This window comes from Artemia franciscana, chromosome 1 (genome assembly GCF_032884065.1).
Source record: "Artemia franciscana chromosome 1, ASM3288406v1, whole genome shotgun sequence".
Taxonomy (NCBI): domain Eukaryota; kingdom Metazoa; phylum Arthropoda; class Branchiopoda; order Anostraca; family Artemiidae; genus Artemia; species Artemia franciscana.
The window spans coordinates 8,889,449-8,910,031 of NC_088863.1; the positions used below are offsets into that span (position 1 = coordinate 8,889,449).

The following is a 20,583-nucleotide window of genomic DNA, read 5'->3' on the forward strand; positions in this document are numbered from 1 at the left end:
TACAGGTGAACCTGTAACAATTTACATTTTAATTTGTAACAATTTACAGTGAACCTGTAATTCAACAATTCACCTGTACAATTTGTACAGGTGAACCTGTACACTTGGTAAATATTTTCGCTACCCAACGTCACCTTTTCATCTTCACTTATTCTTAGCCATAGAGACTTAATCTTCTTAAAATTAATTTTTAGAACTATTCTAGCCCCCTAACTCACAAAACCTCTAAGAGTTAATTCATTCTGCTCACACTTTCATTTGGGAGGCTTCAATCATCAGCATAATCTAAGTCCAGGAAAATTTTCCCTCCCCATTTGATTCTGTAGTCTCCCATTACCTTTCCTGTGCTCTTTAAAACAAAGTCCAAAGACTACGTTGGATTAAATTTTCTTGGAGGAGTTACCCGGGAGCGGGAGGGGTATATTTCATACATGGTGAGCCAGCTTTACTGGCATTATTACAAACAAAGAGAAAATATTCATTACATGAAGGGTTGCCACCTCCTCAATACCTTGCTAGTTACACTAACGTTTGACTGTTCGCCCAATTTTTTAAGAGCGTCTACTGAAACACGGTGGTCGTTTAATTAGAATAGGAACGTTTTTTGTTTTTTTAAGTACCAACAGCTATAACATAAAGAGCAAGGTATTGAGGAGGGGGCAACCCTTCATGTACGGCATAAATATGCCAAAATTAATGGGCAAATTTCGTTTTAATTTTTCATGTACCATGAACCAAATTCGAATTTCCTTTAGCTGAAAAACATTCAGAAATTAAAGGTTTTTATTATCATTTTAAATTGAGATACGTTTTGTACAATTTATTTCGAAATAAATAGTTTCCATACTAATTTTTAAACAAGAGCTAAGAGCTCATATAGCACTTGTGACGGGGCCGGAAGAGCCAAGAGCTCATATGGTATGAGCTCTAGCAAAATTCTAAGAAAATACATTATTTAAAAGGAAAATCAGAGGCTTAATGCCGGTCGGAATTTAAAATAAGAGCTCTGAGTCACGAGGTCCTTTTAGTATAAAAATTCAAATATCAAAAGATCCGATGACCCACTCGTAAGTTATAAATACCTCATTTTTTTCTGATTTTTCCACTTCCTTTAGCCCCCGGATGGTCAAATGGGGGAAACCGACTTTATAAAGTCAATTTCTGCAGCTCCCTGACATGCCTACCAATTTTCATCGTCCTAGCACGTCCAGAAGCACCAAACTAGCCAAATCACTGAACCCCACCCCCTAACTCCCCCAAAGAGAGCAGATCCAGTACGGTTACAAAAATCACGTATCTACAACATTTGCTTGTTCTACCCACCAGGTTTCATCCCGATTCCTCCACTACAAGCGTTTTCCAAGATTTCCAGTTTCCCCCTCCAACCCCCCCCAACGTCAACAGCTCTGGTCGGTATTTGAAATAAGAGCTCTGAGACACGATTTCCTTCTAAATATCAAATTTCATTAAGATCCGATCACCCGTTCTTAAGTTAAAAATACCTCTATAACTTGTGCTTATTCTTCCCATCAAGTTTTATCCCGACCTCTCCACTCTAAGCGTTTTCCAAGATTTCTGTCTCCCCCTCCAATTCCCTATGTCCCCGGATCCGATTCGAATTAAAAATTGAGCATCTTAGACATAAGATCCTTCTATATATCAAGTTTCATTAAGATCCGATCACCCATTCGTAAGATAAAGATACCTCAATTTTCACGCTTTCTAACAATTCCGGTTTCCCCCTCCAACTCCCCCAATGTCACCGGATCCGGTTGGGATTTAAAACGAAAGCTCTAAAGAACAAGATCCGTCTAAATATCAAATTTCATTAAGACCTGATCACCCGTTCGTAAGTTACAAATACCTCATTTTTTTTCTATTTTTCCAAATTATCCCCCCCCCAACTCCATCAAAGAGAGCAGATCCGGTCCGGTTATGTCAGTCACGTATCTTGGACTTGTTTTTATTCTTCCCACCAAGTTTCATCCTGATCTCTCCGCTTTATGTGTTTTCCAAGTTTTCTACCCCAGCCCCCCCCCCCCCAATGACGCTGGATCTGGTCGATATTCTTCCAAACATCAACTTTCATTAAGGTCTGATCAACCGTTGGTAAGTTAAAAATATTTTATTTTTTTCTATTTTCCGAATTAACGGGCCCTCCACTCTCCCCCCCCCCCCTCCAGATGGTCAAATCGGGAAAACGACTATTTCTAATTTAATCTGGTCCGGTCCCTGATACGCCTGCTAAATTTCATCGTCCTAGCTTACCTGGAAGTGCCTAAAGTAGCAAAACCGGGACCGACAGAATGTGCGATTGCTATATGTCACTTGGTTAATACCAAGTGCCATAAAAAAAAAAAAAAAAAAAAAAAAAAAAAAAAAAAAAAAAAAAAAAAAAAAAAAAAAAAATAGGAAAACGCGAAGATTCAAGATTTGGAGAAGTGGGACTTAACAAAATGCACCCTCCTTAAATTTTGAATATAGGGTATTATTTAAATTATATGAATACAATATTTCACTGCATTTTGTGATGTAATATAAATAGTGATTATCTCTGACCTAATTTGGCAGTTTAAAGCAAGTATCTTCGTTTCTTTAATCAAATTCCAAGAAAAATTGTTAGCAACGATTTTACTCTTTTTATGGCACTTGGTATCTACCAAGTGCCTTAATTAAATTTTGGATCTTAATGAAATTTGATACTTAGAAGGATATCGTGTCTCAGAGCTCTTATTTTAAATCCCGACCGGATCCGGTGACATTGGGGGGAGATGGGTGGGAACCTAAAATCTTGGAAAACGCTTACAGTGGAGGGATCGGGATTAAACTTGACGGGAGAATAAGCAGAAGTCCTAGATAAGGGATTGACATAACCTTAACGGATCCGCTTGGGGGAGTTGGTGGGGGTTAATTCTGAAAAATTAGAAAAAATGACGTATTTTTAACTTACGAAGGAGTGATCGGATCTTCATGAAGCTTCATATTTAGAAGGACCTCGTAACTCAGATCTCTTTTTTTGAATCCCAACCGGATCCAGCGTCATTGGGGGAGGGCAGTTGAGTTGGGGGGGGGGGCGGAAATCTTAAAGAATACTTAAAGCGGAGAGACCTGGATGAAACTGGATGGGAAGAATGAAAACCTGTCTAAGATACGTGACTGACATAACCGGACCGGATCTGCTCTCTTTGGTGGAGTTGGGGGGGGGGAGGTAATTTGGAAAAATGAGGTATTTGTAACTTACGAAAGGGTGACCAGATCTTAATGAAATTTGATATTTAGAAGGATCTTGTGCTTTAAAGAACTAATTTTAAATTCCGACCAGATCCTGTGACATTGGGGGGAGTTGGAGGGGGAAACCAGAATTCTTGGAAAACGTGAAAATGGGGGTATTTTTATCTTACGAATAGGTGATCGGATCTTAATGATATTTAATATTTAGAAGGAATTCATGTCTCAGAGCTCGTATTTCAAATCCCGACCAGATCTTTTGACATTGGGGAGAGTTGGAGGGGGAAATCTTGAAAAACACTAGGAGTGGAGGAATCGGGATGAAGCTTGGTGGATAGAATAAGCAAATGTCCTTGATACGTGATTGACGTAACCGTACCGGATTCACTCTCTTTGAGGGAGCTGGGGGGAGGGGCTCATTGATTTGGCGAGTTTGGTGCTTCTGGACGTTTTCGCCTTGAATGTGTGCATTCAAGGTTGTTTACAGGAAGGGGTAAGGATTGCTTCAACCTTATACCACTGCTACCACAAGCAGCTCATTGTAGCACCAAGCCATCTGAGACCAACACAGCTATGCGCGTTCCTCCTCCACCCCAATCTATTCAAATATTCACTCTTCACGCCCTCCTAAGAAGATAAAAAAAAATTTATCACTTTCTTAGGACCTCTTTCCACCCCATTATGGAAATGACTTGTTTTTCGTTTCGCCCTAAATGAATGGCCCATATGGATTCAACATCATAAAAAGCCGACAATTATGCAAATTCGTGGTCTGTATGATCAAAAATAAAATTTCTTCTCCATCCAGAATTTTATAATAAAATCATAATTAAGAAACCATTATATGGTTGATCGAGCATTGTGACTGAATATTCAAACTTTGCCTAAAATATAATTGTAATTCAACATTTCAGCAAAAAAGTAGGGATAACTTTTTAAATCATCTCTAATTACTCATAACAAAAAATATTCCGACTAAAATACAAATAAAAATTAATTTGAAAGGACGTTTTAAAAAACGATGTTTTTGAAAGAAAAATAAAAAAGCCCATTAAAACCAAATCATATAAAAATTTCAACTTAAAATGAACAGATATCATTGCGAATGAATAAAGAAAATCCAAAAAAATAGAAGTTAAAATATATAATCACGTCAATTAAAATTAAGATCCCTAAGATCGATAAATAGTGAGCAAAAATTAAAACGAATGATCATGTCAAACTTGAAACGAACGGAATTAAGCCACAAATTAGAGTGGCCCTGAAAAAGAAACCCCCCCCCCAAAAAAAAAGGCTATAGCATCATTTGCACTTGGCAGAGAAAAAAGCCAGAGTATTAGCTGCCCTCCCCCTCTTGGCAAAACCCAAACTACAAACAAAGTGTAAAACAATGCAAAACAAAAAACAACACATTTTTGGCTAAAAAAAGATCTTAAATCTGTGTTCCCCTCAAAGGCTATCTGCAGACTTACCCACCCACCCCCCAAAAAAAAATCAACAGGCATCCTTGTCTGCATATGCCGTTGCAAGAAAAGAGACAAGAAAACAAAGAAAAATTCATGCCTAATAACCAAACTAACTTAAATTGTACAATAATAACCTTTAAAGAGTTAGTTTCTTGCTCCTTTTTGAGCAGGGACTTTATGGACCTTTAACAAACCTTTAACGTGGACCTTTATCATTTAACAAACTGACAAACTAACCTTTAAAGAGTTGATTTCTTGCCGTAATGACTCAAGATCCTTTTTGTGTAGGGACTTCATGGAATCAAATTCTGATTTAAGTTTTGTGGTCTGTGTCGAACAAGATTCTTTCTCTTCATTTCTTTGCTTCTCCAAACTTTTATAGCTTTCTTCTAATTTCTGACTATGTGATTCAGCAACTGAAAATAAATTAACTAATTATTTTCAAAATTTTCTGTCTTTTAGAAACACAAAGATTTTACAACTTAGACATTATAATAACTGAGCAACAGCTTGATTCCTTGACTTAAGATTCAACAATTCATTAAGATTCCTTGACTTTTCGGAGGTGTCCCCCCCCCCCGTTTTCGAAAATTAGGCAATTTTTCTCATGATCATACTCTTGATAAATAAGTATTGATATTATATAAGTACTTCAACGTTTTCTTTTTCTTTTTTCAGAAACAAGCCGATTTTGCAAATTAGACAGTAAAATAACTGAGCAACAGCACGAAACATACTATTACTTATATAACTGTATAATATTAACTTATATAACTATTACTTATACTAAACTGAATGAATGTTGTAAATTAGGGAATCAACATAATAAACCAATTTTTTTATATATCTCTTGATATTGAAATTCCGTTTTTTAGAGTTTCTGTCACTATTGAGCGGCATAGCTCCTTACTTACAGTTTGTTACCATGAACTCTTTGAAAGTCTGTATTCATTTCAATAACAAATACTACGTGTAAACGATAGGGGCAAATTCTACAACATATAGCCCTTTTAGTTCAGGACTTTTAGCTCAAAAAAGGGTCGAACCCGGACAAAATTGCAATATAAACGAAAATGGTACCAAAATTATCAGAAAAAAATTCTGTACAACATACTAAAAGTCCCCATAAATCCGAGTGGGGCGAGTACCCGAAAAACAGGGGAAAAGGGGGAAATGCGGGGGAAAATGGGAAAAATGCCGAACATGCCCAGAAAATAGTTTAAAGTGAGTTCTCTGAGGTTTTCACATACGCTGATTACGAAATTGGCATCTAAAATTCAGTATAGAAAAAGAGTACTACGGAAAACGGGGGAACAGGGGAAAGAGGGGAGAAAAGAGAAGAATACAGGGTAGGGGTAGAAAGCGGTTTGGAAGATATTTTCTGGGGCATTCCTATCTGGTGATTATGAAATTGAGATATAAATGATATACAAAAATCGATTAACATAAAACGGGGAAATGGGGGGGGGAGGGAGGGGAAAAAGGAAAATATACAGGGTAGGGGTAGAAAGCATGTGGAAATGTGTTTTCTAGGGTTTTTCTATCTGCTGATTATAAAATTGACATCTAAAACAAAGTTCGAGAACAAATACAGGAGATCTATAGAGTTCGGCTACCCCATAGGTTCGGAAAAGGCAAAAAAAAATTCGAGAAAGAAATACGGAAAAATACTAAAATTACATTATTCCGTATTCCTCGCCGTTATCGACAAGCGCATGGGTTCGTCAACATAATCCTGTTCTAGTGAACAGCACGTTACTGCAACCGCAGCACGAATACAGAGAGATACTAAGGATCTACTGACGTTTCTTGAATTCCTTCTAGAGAACTCTCCTTTCACTAGTTCCACAGAGCTTAGAAGTATAGGTTCCGGGCTGATTGCCCATAAAGGCGTCAATGCAGAGGATGCTAAAGCTGTAGGTGAGCTGATCCTCCAGCGCATGGATGGCCAATCCGTCGAAAGTTTTTCATTCAGGAAGAAAGACAAAGTCGTTACACTGGCATCCGATGGGAACATTAGGATAGATGGCGAGATTTTGCATATCGATCCTGCACTGCTTTTTCAACGTCTTTCGACTGCTGCCCATACATCTGAAAATGACATGGCAGAAACTCTACGTTACGAACTGTGCAGTTATCCGCCCGCTTTGTTTGAGAATCCTGGCATAATGCGTCAGCCAGACAAACCTGCACTAGCGAAAGCAATATGGAAAGAAGCGAACACGGACTCGATTCACCACCTGCCAGTGTCAGATCGTGTCACTGTAGTTGACGGAGGTTGGTTGCTTCAGCAAGTACCTTGGAAGATTGGTGATACTTATGATTCAATCTGTGACAGCTATGTTAGTTTCGTTACTCGACGCTGTACCTCCCCTACTGTTGTCTTCGATGGATACAGCGCTGGTCCAACCACGAAAGATGCTACGCACAACCGACGGTGTAAGGGAAGCCAGCATCAAGTGATCGATTTCAGTTTAGGGATGAAGCTCCAGAAAAAGAAGGAAAAGTTTTTGAGCAACTCTCAGAACAAACAGCGAATTATAAGCTACATCGGGGAAAAACTCAGAGCCAAAGGATTTGAAGTCGTCCATGCGAAGGACGATGCTGACTATCTAATCGTGAAGACTGCCGTAACGAAAGCAGAAAACTCTGAAACAATAGTTCTTGGCAACGACACTGACCTTCTGATTCTACTCTTGTATCACCTCCCGCCTAATGCAAAAACACTTTACTTCGAATCGTCAACGAACGCAAAAGAAGCGATAACACGGTTCTGGTGCCTCAACGAAGTGCAAAGAAAAATGGGAGAAGTATCCAGGCTGCTTCTGGTAGGGCACGCACTCTTGGGATGGGACACGACCTCACGAGTTTTCAGACTTGGAAAGCAAGCTGTTCTACCTCTTTTGAAGAAGAGCGAAGTGTTCAGAAAAAAATGCAAAGTGTTTCTGGATGAATCATCGTCCAAAGATGAAATTGTGAAAGCGGGTGAATATCTTCTCCTCAGTTTGTTTAAAGCACGACCAAACGAAGATCTCACTAAGCTGCGACATCGAATTTTCTTGGAAAAAGTTTCTTCGTCTAATACTACGGCGTTTGTTAAGCCTGAAAGGCTTCCGCCAACCGAAGCTGCAGCTTCATTCCACTCCCAGCGAGTGCGCCTCCAGGTATCCCGTTGGAAAGGGGAACCAGCTGACCTCGACCCGGCTGACTGGGGTTGGGTCCTCAGAGACCATAAATACTCACCTGTGATGACCCATTTGTTGCCCGCACCTCAGACTCTTTTGAGTGTCGTGAGATGCAACTGTAAGACAGGCTGCGAGAACTCGCGATGCAGCTGCAAGAAAAATGGATTAGCGTGTACGTTCGCGTGCGGAGAATGTCAGGGTATCAACTGTTTGAACAGGGACAACGAGATTGTCGAAGACGAGGAGCGCGACTAGTGATATCAATGCTGTGTTTTTCAAGTCAACTATACTGCCTTCGAAAGTGCAAATTTTACATATAATAGCCATTTTATATATAACTGCCAAGCGGTTGTTTTCTTTATGTTTAGTAATTCAAATGGTTGTAAGAAATGTCTGTGATTCAAGAAAGTACAAGTTTGATACTTAAGCGAGTTATTTTGTCCATAGGCCTACTTATTAGCCATTAGCAGCTGGCTCAGGAGTCAGGCCTCCCTTCCCCTTTTCCGTTGTTTCCTCCAGTTTTGTTCGGTTTTCATGGTTCTCGTTTTCTTTCCTTCATTTTAGGGGTCAGTTTCGTGATCAGCAGATAGAAAAACCCCAGAAAACACATTTCCACATGCTTTCTACCCCTACCCTGTATATTTCCCTTTTCCCCTCCCCCCCCCCACTTCCCCGTTTTATGTTAATCGATTTTTTTATATCATTTTATTTCTCAATTTCGTAATCACCAGATAGGAATATCCCAGAAAATATCTTTCAAACCGCTTTCTACCCCTACCCTGTATTCTTCTCTTTTCTCCCCTCTTTCCCCTGTTCCCCCGTTTTCCGTAGTACTCTTTTTCTATACTGATTTTAGATGTCAATTTCGTAATCAGCGTATGTGAAAACCCCAGAAAACTCACTTTAAACTATTTTCTGGGCATGTTCGGCATTTTTCCCATTTTCCCCCGCATTTCCCCCTTTTCCCCTGTTTTTCGGGTACTCGCCCCACTCGGATTTATGGGGACTTTTAGTATGTTGTACAGAATTTTTTTCTGATCATTTTGGTACCATTTTCGTTTATATTGCAATTTTGTCCGGGTCAAACCCTAAAAGTCCTGGACTATTACGGTATATGAAGGGTGTTGTCCCCTCCTAAACACCTCGGTCTTCACGCTAAAGTGTATTTATTACTTTAAAAAACCTTCTTAATGATCTAATTAAGTGGCCCTTGTATTTTAGAAGTCATTAATGAATTGGGATAAAATCCAAACATTAGGGGACAGAGTGGTGTTGAGGAAGGGATAACTCCCTTCATTTACTTAATAATTTTTGTTCATTTTAAGTTTCAATGTTGGTCCTTACTTTCAGCATATTTTTTTAAATTTAATTTCTGACGTTTTTTTTTAGATAATTCCAGGAAGTCAGGCTCCACCTCCACGGAAAATTTCCCCCTCCCAAAGGAAAGATCCTCTAGACAATTCATTCCCGATGAAAATTTACCAAGAACAATTACCCTTAACGTTTCTACAAGTAAAATTTAGCTGAAAAAGAGAAAGTAAGCAAATAAAAAGAATTCCTTACGAAAATTCTGTCAAATTTCTCGAGTGTGAAATACCCCTTGAACAGTTCACCCCCTCCAAAAAATTCCCTTACAATGGAAAATTATCCCCGTGGAAAATTCCCCAGTAAATATTCACCACCACCCACCCTAAAAATGTATGCAAACTTCCCAGTAACAGATACTATACGTAAACAATGGGCGTATTTTATTAATTAAATACCTTTCCCGGGTGCTGTTGAGGGTCTTGCCGTCTCCGAAGACATAGTTGAAGCCTTTCAACTGTGCCGAACAAGATTGCCATCTCAAAATTTTGATCGGACGGTTTTGGAGAAAAAAGAAACGTTAGGGGTGGAGCTAGTTGCCCTTCAAACTTTTAGGTCACTTGAAAAGAGCACTATAGCTTTTAATATCTGTTCGAATGAGCCCTCTTCTGCTCCTATCGAACCATTGATTCGATATGATCACCCGATTACGCTTACGCTTTTAGCACTCGAAATGCCACCTTCTGAGATAATTTTTCCTGGAAATCAAAATACGCAGTAAATAGTCCCCGGAAAATTCCCCCGAGACATCTCCACATGCAAAATTGAGTTGGCAAAGATATTGTAGGACCATTAACAATAATTTAGTATACGAATTCCGCCAATTCTCCCCCATGTAGAATTTCCCCTGGAAAATTCATCCTCGGGAAATATCCCTCCTCAAGGAAAATTCCCTATATGGAAACCCACCCCAAGCACAAAATCCCCCCCCGAAAAATTTCTATACGCTTCCAAATAAAAAATATTATGCGTAAAAAATGGGCAAGTTTCATAACTTACAGGCCTCTGCCCACCGGCTGTGAGGTTCGTTTTAACCTTAAAGACATAGTTATTGGATCTTTCAATTATACTGAACAGAATTGCTATCTCAAGATTTTGATCAAATGACTTTGAAGAAAAAAGAGGCTTTGGAGGAGGACCAGTTGCCCTCCAATCTTTCTGGTAACTTAGTACGGGCTCTAGAACTTTTAATTTCCGGTCTAGGACAATGAACTTTCAATTTCCGCCTTAGGACAATTGAGTAATTGAGGGTAATATGGATTTTAAAGAATAAGAAGAAATCTAGATTTACACCCAGGAAATTAACATTTATGGACTGAAGAATAGTCTCTATTATATACAAGCCTAATAGATGACCAACAGGGATAGGCTAGGACACATTGTAGGCTGTTTAAAAAATATAATTGTAGTTTTTTGGTTGATTAGCATCATGCCATTATTACAACGCACATTGTATCGACTAATTGATGGACTTTGGAGGTGGTTGATTAAAAAACCATCTCCAGTGACAAAGAAATTCCAGTCATAAAAAAATAACTGACTAGGACAAAAATATTAAGAAGGTCATTTATGTAAATCAAAAACAAGAGGTGGCAGAGTACCAATTCTTTTGGTACACCTTTATACATTTCAGCTGGTATGGAAGAAAAACTTCCAATTATACATACAGGGACCTTCCAAGTTTCAGGAGTATGAGGAGGGAAGACCAACTCTTATATTTTTTTTAATATTGTTAACTTTATGTTTTATTTATCTATTCATAGTAGCATTTTACTGGTTGTTTTAAAGCTTGAATTGATTCTTTCTTTTAAGCGTCTTGGTAATCCACGTTCATTTTAAATTTGATACACCTCTTGAATATAAAACTAAAAACAAACAGAAATAATTACAAACAGAATAAAAACAAACACAAATTACTATGTGTATGAAGGGGATTGCCCCTTCCTCGAAACCTTGCTCTTTACATTGAAGTTTTTTATTACTTTTAAAAAAGCTTCCTATTGTTCTAATTAATTGACCCTTGTGTTTCAAGAGTTGTTCTTAAAGAATTGGGACAAAATTCAAACTTTAGTGTAAAGAGGGAGGAGTTGAGGAGGGGGAAATCCCCTTCTTACCTGTAATAATTTCGGTTTGTTTTAAGTTTTAATGTTGCTCCTTACTTTCAGTTGAAAAAACTTTTTAGTTTAATTTCTGATCATTTTTAAGCAATGCCAGGAAATCTGGCTCCACCTTCATAGGGAATTACCCTTAACAACTCCATGTGTAAAATTGAGACAGAAAAGACAAAGCAAGACATTTAAAAAGAATGTTGTAAGAGAATTATGGCAAATTCCCCCAGTGTATAATTTCCACTGACAAGTTAATCCCCTGGAAAGCTCTCTCCCCGTAGGAAATGCCCCTGTGGAAAAAAAACTGCCGCCTCCCACCTGAAAATGTATACATACTTCACAATAACAAATACTATGTGCAAAAAATGAACAAACTTTATCATTTATAGATCTTTCCCCTGGGCTGTGGGGAGCCTGGGGTAAGTTTTATCCAAAGGCATAGTTACTTTACCTTTCAACTATGATGAGCAAAATGGCTATCTCAAAATTTTAATTGGACAACTTTGGGGAAAAAGAGACAGGGAAGGGGCCAGATTACCCTCCAATCTTTTTGGTCACTTAAAAAGGGCACTAGAACTTTTAATTTCTATTCAAAAGAGCCCTTTGAACTGGTTTCAATTCTTTTTCAGTCAGATGAACCAAGACTAAGGATTTTTGGAGGTTCAGTTCAATTCAATTCAATTTATTAATATAATACACATAACAAATAAAATACACTCGGTCACCACGGAGGGACAGAGCTCGTGATTGTGGTGACCCCATCAATACTTATAACATAAACAATATTAGTTGAAGATCCAATACCCAAGTCCACAGCCCACCACACAAAGCAGAAAGACAAAATAAAAAACATAATAACAAAACAATCAAACAAACGTGCACAGAGAATGAGATCATGAGCAAACAGAGACGATGAAATAAAAAAAAGAAATAATAAATAAATAAAATAAACAAAAAAATAAACAAAAATGAAAAAACCCATAAAGAAAAATCAAAGATTAATAGTGATAGTTTCTAGGAAAAAATTTAAAAGTTCATGTCTTATTATATTAAATGATTTAGTATCATCATAAACAGTATGAAATTTTCTCCATGCACTTGTTACCATGTTCCTTGGTGAAAATCTCGATCGCTCCATTATAAATCAACGTTATAAAACAAACAGAAATAATTACATGTATGAAGGGGATTATCCCCTTCTCAATACTTCGCTCTTTATGCTTTTTATTACTTTTAAGAAAACTTCCTATTGTTTTAATTGAATGACCCTAGTGTTTCAGAAGTTGTTCTTAAAGGATCGGGATGAAATTCAAACTTTAGCATAAAGAGCGAGGTGTCACGGAGGGGGGAAATCCCCTTTATACATATAACAATTTCTGTTTGTTTCAAGTTTTAATGTTGCTCATTACTTTCAGTTGAAAAAAACAGAAAAAATCGCCCTCCCCACCAAAAAATGTATACATACTTCACAATAACAAATACTATGTGTAAAAAGGGTCAAAATGTATGACTGAAATACCTTTCCCCTGGGACCGTGTGAGCCGGGGGTGGGTCATGTTATATCCAAAGGGCATTTCAACTATGATGAGCAAAATGGCCATCCCTATATTTTGATTGGACAACTTTGGGAAAAAGGGGGCAGGGATGGGGGGGGGGGGCAGGTTGTCCTCCAATCTTTTTGCTCACTTAAAAAGGACACTAGGACTTTTAACTTCTGTTCAAATGAGCCCTCTCGCAATATTGTAGGACCACTGGGTCAATATAATCACCCCTAGAAAGAAAAAAAAAAACATGAATCCGTGATCTTTCTTCTGGCTAAAAATACAAAATCACACATTTTTGCGGAGAGGAGTTTGAAACCCCTACAGTAGGGTTCACTGATATGTTGAATCTAATGGTGTAATTTTCATTAAGATTTTAATACTTTTAAGGGCTATTTCCTCCTTTTTCTGAAAATCTTGCAGATTTTTTTGGTGTTGACAGGTCTACATCTGTTCATGATAGGAAGAAAGCAAATGGATTACTTGATACCTTTTTATGTCCCTTCCAATTTCAGCAATTGTTTCTCAGGCAAGTTCTGTTCTGAGCCCCTATAGGGGCACAAAACTGCCCATAGTAACCAAAAGTTTAAAAACATGTTTCTAAATAAGCTAGCTTTTCTAGTGAGAAAAAAAACGCCATTTGTAGCTCATTCAGGAAGAAAAATTGTTATTTTCATTCATTAACAGTGAAATATTATTTTGAAAACAAATCTGCAAGATTTTTAAAAAAGAGTCTGGAATCCACTGAAAATTCATTATTGTTGAAAACTTTCAATTGGAAACTATAGCCCTTAGTTTGAACAACAAGGGAAATCAAATTTTTCTTCTTTTCTTGGTTGTAAACAGGGCACTAAAGCATTAGAGTTGTTAAGGCCTTGTTTAAAAGCTAATTCTCGTATCTAATTAATTTTTTAACTTACATCATAGCCTAAAAGCTATGGACAATGCAGTAAGTCATCTTTTGTAGCCTCATTATATGCGTAAAATGGAATCTCCCCTAAAAGCAATAATTGAATTTGGAAAGAATTTGCCTGAGTCACGACGTAGGCAATAAAGCTCCTAAACTAATGAATCAAATGTAGAAAGTTATCATTGAAATCATGGCTTGTGTTTTATTAAAAGACTGGCTGCAGAATGGTGAAAAAGATGTTATCTGTAAGGGTCGCATCATCCCAAAAAATCAGCAGTGAGTGAGATTGGGAACTTTCCCTTCTCCACTAGTGTAAATAGATTTGATAGTTCAAAATATTTAGACTTTAGTAACAATAGATGTACAGATTTGGAAAGGGATACAGTATCCACGAGTTATGAAGATGCCCAAACAGCTAGTGAAATAAGTAATAGTAGTCCAAGTGATCTAATACAAAACATTAACAGTACATTACTCTAAGTTTCTCCAAGGGCTGAGCATGAACGTAGACTCCTTGCCAAATAGACTAACAGAGCTATGGATCTTAGCAGCAAAAAATCATTATGATGTGATTTGTGTAGCTGAAATTAAGCTGAAGAATACAAATAACCCCTTGGATGATTCCCACATTGGAATTGCTGAATAATTCCTATTTACAAATTAACAAGATGACCCAAGAAGAGGAATTGCAGTCTATGTGAAGGCAACCTTATTGGTAAGCAGAACCTCTCTTAAAGATTTGGATTTGGTTGAATATTTAGCTATAGGGATTGTGCTACCCCAAGAAAGTCTAGTTTTAGCCACTTTTTACTGGAGCCCAAGTTGCCCAAACCTAATAGAGTCTAAACTGGCAATTTGTAAAGTCCTACAGTTGCTACAAGATAAAAAACCAAAGAACCTTTTAATAATAGGAGATTTTAACCTTCCTCACGTCAGCTGGGTTGATGGCTTAGGGTGCACTCTAAGCATTCAGTATCATTAGGGTCTGCTTTGAACTCTGCTTTCCTCACTAACCTAGCAGAAAACATGCTATATCAATCTGTTGAATCACCAACAAGGTTTAGAGATGGACAAATGCCCTTACTACTTGACCTGGTAATCACAGACGATCCAGATCAAATACCAAGTATCAATCATTTACCATTGATTGATGCAAGTGATCATGTATGTCTCTTAACAACTCTCCAACTGTCACCACCCTCTTCTGACCATATTTGCAGAAGATGTGTCAATTATGAAAAAATCTGCAAGGAACTAAAGAGAATGCAAAATCGCGACTGGGAAGCATTGTTTGAGCATAAGTCAAGCAATGACAGCTAGAATCTCTTCAAGGAAATAATGCTAAAGGACAAGGAGACATGTACCACTCTCTCATAAATCAAGAGACCACGCACCCTACCTTACATGACAAGGTTCATAAACAAGAAATGAAAAGAAAGAACACATACTGGGCAAATTACAGGGAACCATTTCTTGAGAACAATACAGTAAATTCAAAAAAACAATGAATAGACTGAGAAAGATCATAGAAAATTCTATTATAAAAACATGAAGGTATCATTGCTACAGAAACTAAAACTAATCCATGGAAGTTCTGGAATTATGTATCATCAGCAAAGCTAGGACAACATTCCATTCCCTACCTAACCACGCCATTTGGCAAAATCACTGATCATGCAGAGATAGCAGTAACTTTAAACAAACAATATTCCTCAGTCTACACTGTGGAAAACTCTAGGAACATCCCAACAATGTAACAATGCTGATGGTTGTCATTTTTGAGTCAGATGTCCAAAAACAACTGAAATAGCTTGATACACTGAAGTTGAAAGGACCAGACAGTATACATCCGAGACTACTCAAAGGGACTGCTGAACTCATATCCTTACCTTTAGCAAAAAATCTTCAAGAAATCACTAAAAGAAAAAGCTGTCCCCTCTGACTGAAAAAAAAAGCTACTGTTATATCATTACACAAGAAAGGTTTCAAAGATAAAGCTAAAAACTATAGGCCAATAAGTGTAACATCAGTAACTTCAAAGATATTCAAGAAAATCATAAACGATGCTGTCACTAAGTAATTGACATACTACAACATCATGTCTCCAAACCAGCATGGTTTCCAAAATGGCCATTCCAAAGACATAAGCCTAATACAATGAAAGTCACCAAATCCATGATCAATTAAGTCACCAAAACTACTGGAAAAAAGGACGCCCATGGACATGATTTTGTTGGATGAAGCAAAAGCATTCAACAAAGTTGCACACCTAAGGGTTAAAAGAAAGCTTCAAGCTTGTTGCATCCACTCAAACATGGATTGTAGACTTCCTGGAAGAACAAACCTAAAGAGTTGCTGTTATTAATTATAAAGCAGAATGTGTGCAATCATCACCTATACCTGTTCTTAGCAGAGATCCAAAAGGAACCATGATCAGGCCATCACTTTTCAACATATAAATCAATGATGCTCCTGAAACACTCCAAAATCATCTCACACTCAATGCAGATGACTCAAAGCAAGACAAGCATATGATAGAGAAAGCACAGAGGAGAGCAACAAAGATAGTAGATGGGTGTCAACATCTTCTTTACCATATGAGACTGCAAACTCTGAACTGATGCAGCCTGACTTACCAAAGAAAAAGGGGAGACATGATTAACACTTACAAATTGATTCGCAACAATTCAATTCATGGTCTCTTCTTTGTTGATTCATCACAGTGAACAAGGGTTCATTCTAAAAAGCTCATAAATTTCAAAGCTCAGAGGAGGGAACGCCATCACTTCCTAACCAACCAGGTTGTAGACCTGTGGAACTCCCTGAGAAATCATACTGTATCTAGTAAGACCATTAAAGAATTCAAAGTCTCACTTGACAAGGAGTAGAGCAATAAGGAATGGAGGCTGGAATGGGACACCTTGGAGTGCCAGCCCAGAGCATAAACCCTAGTCAATCAAACCATTTGATCAATTCAAAACAATTCCAAATCAATCCACATGGCAATTTTGAAGAAAAGCTGAGCAATGTTACAGGATGGAAAATCCTCCAATTTGCAATTCAAAGTAATTTTTAAGGTAAGAACATACCAAAGACATCAAGTAATGAATTCACTTTCTTCTTGGCTTTATTATATGAATATATATATACATATATATATATATACATATATATATATATATATATATATATATATATATATATATATATATATATATATATATATATATATACTTACTTAAAGAGCCTAATAGTTTAACAATGCAGGATAACAGATCTTTTGACTAGACCTGTCTGCATAAAAAGCAATGCAATTGGATTCTCTAATTGCTGTTCTTTCCAAATATTATATTTGCCACTAAACTCCAGCAATGCACTACTCCCAAATGGTCACAGATAGGCTATAGCACTAAACAGCATACTTATATATCTTTCTTCATCTCCTCATGCTTTGTGTTTTATTGTTAATAGGTAACTTCATTTTTCACCTCTCAAAATTCTTAGCCTATGCCTATTTGACTGAACAAGAATTGAAACCAGTTTGGATAATATGTCATTCAAAAGATCACACCATAATGGAGGGAAACATTGGGGTCTGATTAATCAAAACATCATGTAGCCTATATTAATCTTAAGAATTCTATTGTTTTAGTACTTTCATTTAGTTTTGTGTTTAGCCTAATGTTATATGGGTGACCATTAGGGTGAAGTGGGTAAATATTTTGCTGTTCATATTACTGACTTATGAATAAAGTTAACATACCAATAGATACCATTTTTTATGCTGTTTCTGAATATAATCATCACTTTTCTTGCAAATTCAATTTTAATCCCTTTTATAACCATTGAAAGTAATAATATCATTCTATCTTTTCTAGATATAGGCATAAAAATGGGTTATAACATTTATTTCAAACTTATAATTTTGATGAAAATCCATTTTCTAAAAGTTGTATAACTCACAAAGATTGATTTGTCAAGATTGAGTTGAAGAAAAAAAAAATCAAAACAAATCCACTGTGTTTTCTTCTTATTCTCTTAGGCTACTAAAAAACAGCCATTTCACCAAAACAGCATTTCACCATTTAAAAATATTAAATAAAAAAAAAACAAGTTTTTTTTAATGAAAGTAAGGAGCAACATTAAAACTTAAAACGAACAGAAATTACTCCATATATGAAAGGGGCTTTTCCTCCTTGACACCCCACTCCTTGCACTAAAGTTTGATTCTTTCTCGCAACTCTACTTTTTAAAACAATAAATCAATGCTTTTGGATTATTTAGCTTAAAAATAGATTTATAATCATTAGCAAGTTTGAAAAAATGTTTTAAGCCTTTTTAATAGCCAAAAATTAGGGTAAAATTCTACAAACTAAAGCATGCCCCAGGAAGGTATTTTGAAGCAACTACCTCTACTCCTTCTCCCTCTAGAGGGCCCTGACCTTTGATGACCTTTAAAAATATATGTGTGATAAAGTTGAAACCTTGCAAAATAGACCTTCTGCTTAATGCAAACAGGAATTGCATTTTCAGAACTAAAGGCAGAGAAACAGCAACTAGTAACTGAAAATTAAGGTAAAATGTTGTTTTGTCAAAATTTAAATAGGTATAGACCTGTCATGTAGGCAAATTTCAGGACCCTCTAGAGGGAGAAAGAGTGGAGGTGGGTACTTTAAATACCTTTCTGGGACATACTTTAGCCTGTAGACCCATCCCTGAAAGTTTCATTTTCTTAACCTAAACCCTTTCTGAGATAGCAAGAAGTCAATTAACTAGAATTTTACCAAAACTAGAAGCTTTTAGGTCATTTTCAAGGGTTCAAAAAAGGCTTAAATTTGAATTTGCAAGAGAAGCAATTACTGAGAGATTGCCAATAGAGATTACCAATAGAAACAATTTCAGAAAGAGCATAAAAATGACATCTAGGGGGATATTCACCTTATTTGTAAATCAATTATAAGGACAAAAATATCTACCATAAAGTGCATTGTCAAAGTAGCACAGACTATTAGCCTAAAATTAGCCTATGTTTGGAAAGAGCACCTAGCCTACTGGGTAATGTAATGAGGCTATACTGCTTTTTCTTATCAACATTTTTTTCTAAATGTTCTCATGTGCTGTCACAAACGTCCTGAATGTCCATTACCACAACTTTTGAACTATGCCTACCTTTTAACTGGTTGACACACTGGAATTTTTCTGTTTCAGCCTGAAACAGCATTTGTGATTTATTCCACCTGTATGACACTTCATAGATAGAGAATACGACAATAAATCCAAGAATTACAACTTTTTGTTTATCAACACGAATTTTAGACATTTCTGATTAGGCAGTAAAAATGTGGCAGTTTAAACAATAGGCTAGTATTTCCTATTCTTAGAGAGGTCAAACTAAATCTTGTTATCCCTCAGGAACGCAAATTTATCTGACATAATCAACAAATATTATAACTAAAAATTCCACAGTAACTAGTTGGCTAAAAAAGATTAGAGAAGTTTGTTAAGATTTTAGTGCTCATTCCAACTAGCTTAAGTCAAGATTTATTCTATACAAATTAGAGCAGCAACATATAGATGACGATTTTTCATTTGTATTTATTAGATGGCAATAACACTTGAAATATAAGAATGTTTATTATTTGAAGTCTAAAGTTCACGTGTCTAAAAATCAAGAAATATCTGTCTTTTGCAGGAATTCAGCTGATTTACATTGACTTTAGCTGTAGATAAGCATTTTAAAGGTTTTTCTGAATACTAGATAAGGAGTTTTTACTAATCTCGGAAAATGGGTCTAGTTAAGTTGGGAGTTTAAATTTTCAACATGAATTTATAGTCTAAATGATGCTCTTAAGGGTTTTTCTTTGACCGTATGAGGTATCAAATAAAATTTGGTGATACCAATGAAACTAGGGCCGAATTATTGCTGTTTTTGCCTCTAGTCTAGTAGTTGGTGCAACTTTTACCCTGCTTGTGGGGGGACATGTTCCTGTAAAACTGCCTCTCAAATCCTTGTCTACATGGCTATATGCAAAAGTTTTCTGATTCTGTTGGCCTGTTTCTTGTCAAAAGCTTGATTATCCTTCTTTTTAAATTTGTGATGCATTTAACATTATCCTTAGCAAATAAAAAAATAAATCTGGCTTTAAAGTTTAATTTACTATCACTGACTTTTGCCAAAAGAGATGACTTTTGCACTGACTTTTGCCAGTTAATGGCATTCAAGCTACTCAACCATAAAGAACATCCCAAATGTCTTTTCAAGGACAAGAGGACATGATCAAAAACTTTTCAAGAAGCATGCTAACTCAAGGTCACCTAGCAAATTCTTTTCTAATTGGGTGATGAGTCTATGGAACTTGTTAGACCAGGAAATAGTCTATTCTGATAGTATTGAGTCATTCAAATCATCAGTTGACAAGGAATGGTGCAACAGGCCCTGACAATTAGATTAGTTCTCACCAGACCAGTCAGCATACAATAGGCTTATTCACTGACAAGCATTTACAGGATCATCCTATTGCTGGCAAGTTCAATTTAAGGTAATATTATGTATGTATAGGATAAAAGACCTCTTTTTGGGGATGATCATTTTTCTTTCCCATTTTGGAAAAATGGAGGTGGGTTATGGACCATCCTATTTTACTAGAGCATGATGCATGAATTAAAATTGTGGTCTCTTCTAGGTAAGCCAATAAAATAATAATTTCAAGTAGCCTATATGATCTTAAAAATTTTAATAATAGCCATATTGATGCATAGTCTAGGTTTTTAGCTATTCAT

At 36.6% G+C, this 20,583-nt stretch overlaps 1 protein-coding gene across 2 annotated transcripts in view; it reads right to left on the reverse strand.

Moving 5' to 3' along the window:
- Nucleotides 1–19,356, reverse strand: part of LOC136025109 (uncharacterized) — a 74,449-nt gene extending 55,093 nt beyond the window's left edge. The window contains exons 1-2 of one of the 2 annotated variants that reach the window (XM_065700854.1): nt 18,973–19,356; nt 4,932–5,110 (exon numbers count right to left, since the gene is read on the reverse strand). In XM_065700854.1, the coding sequence (XP_065556926.1) occupies nt 4,932–5,110; nt 18,973–19,123 (330 nt within the window). In that variant the 5' untranslated portion in view covers nt 19,124–19,356. The remainder of the gene's footprint in view (nt 1–4,931; nt 5,111–18,972) is intronic. The other variant, XM_065700847.1, reaches the window with a different exon arrangement.
- Between the last annotated feature and the right edge of the window lie 1,227 nt (nt 19,357–20,583).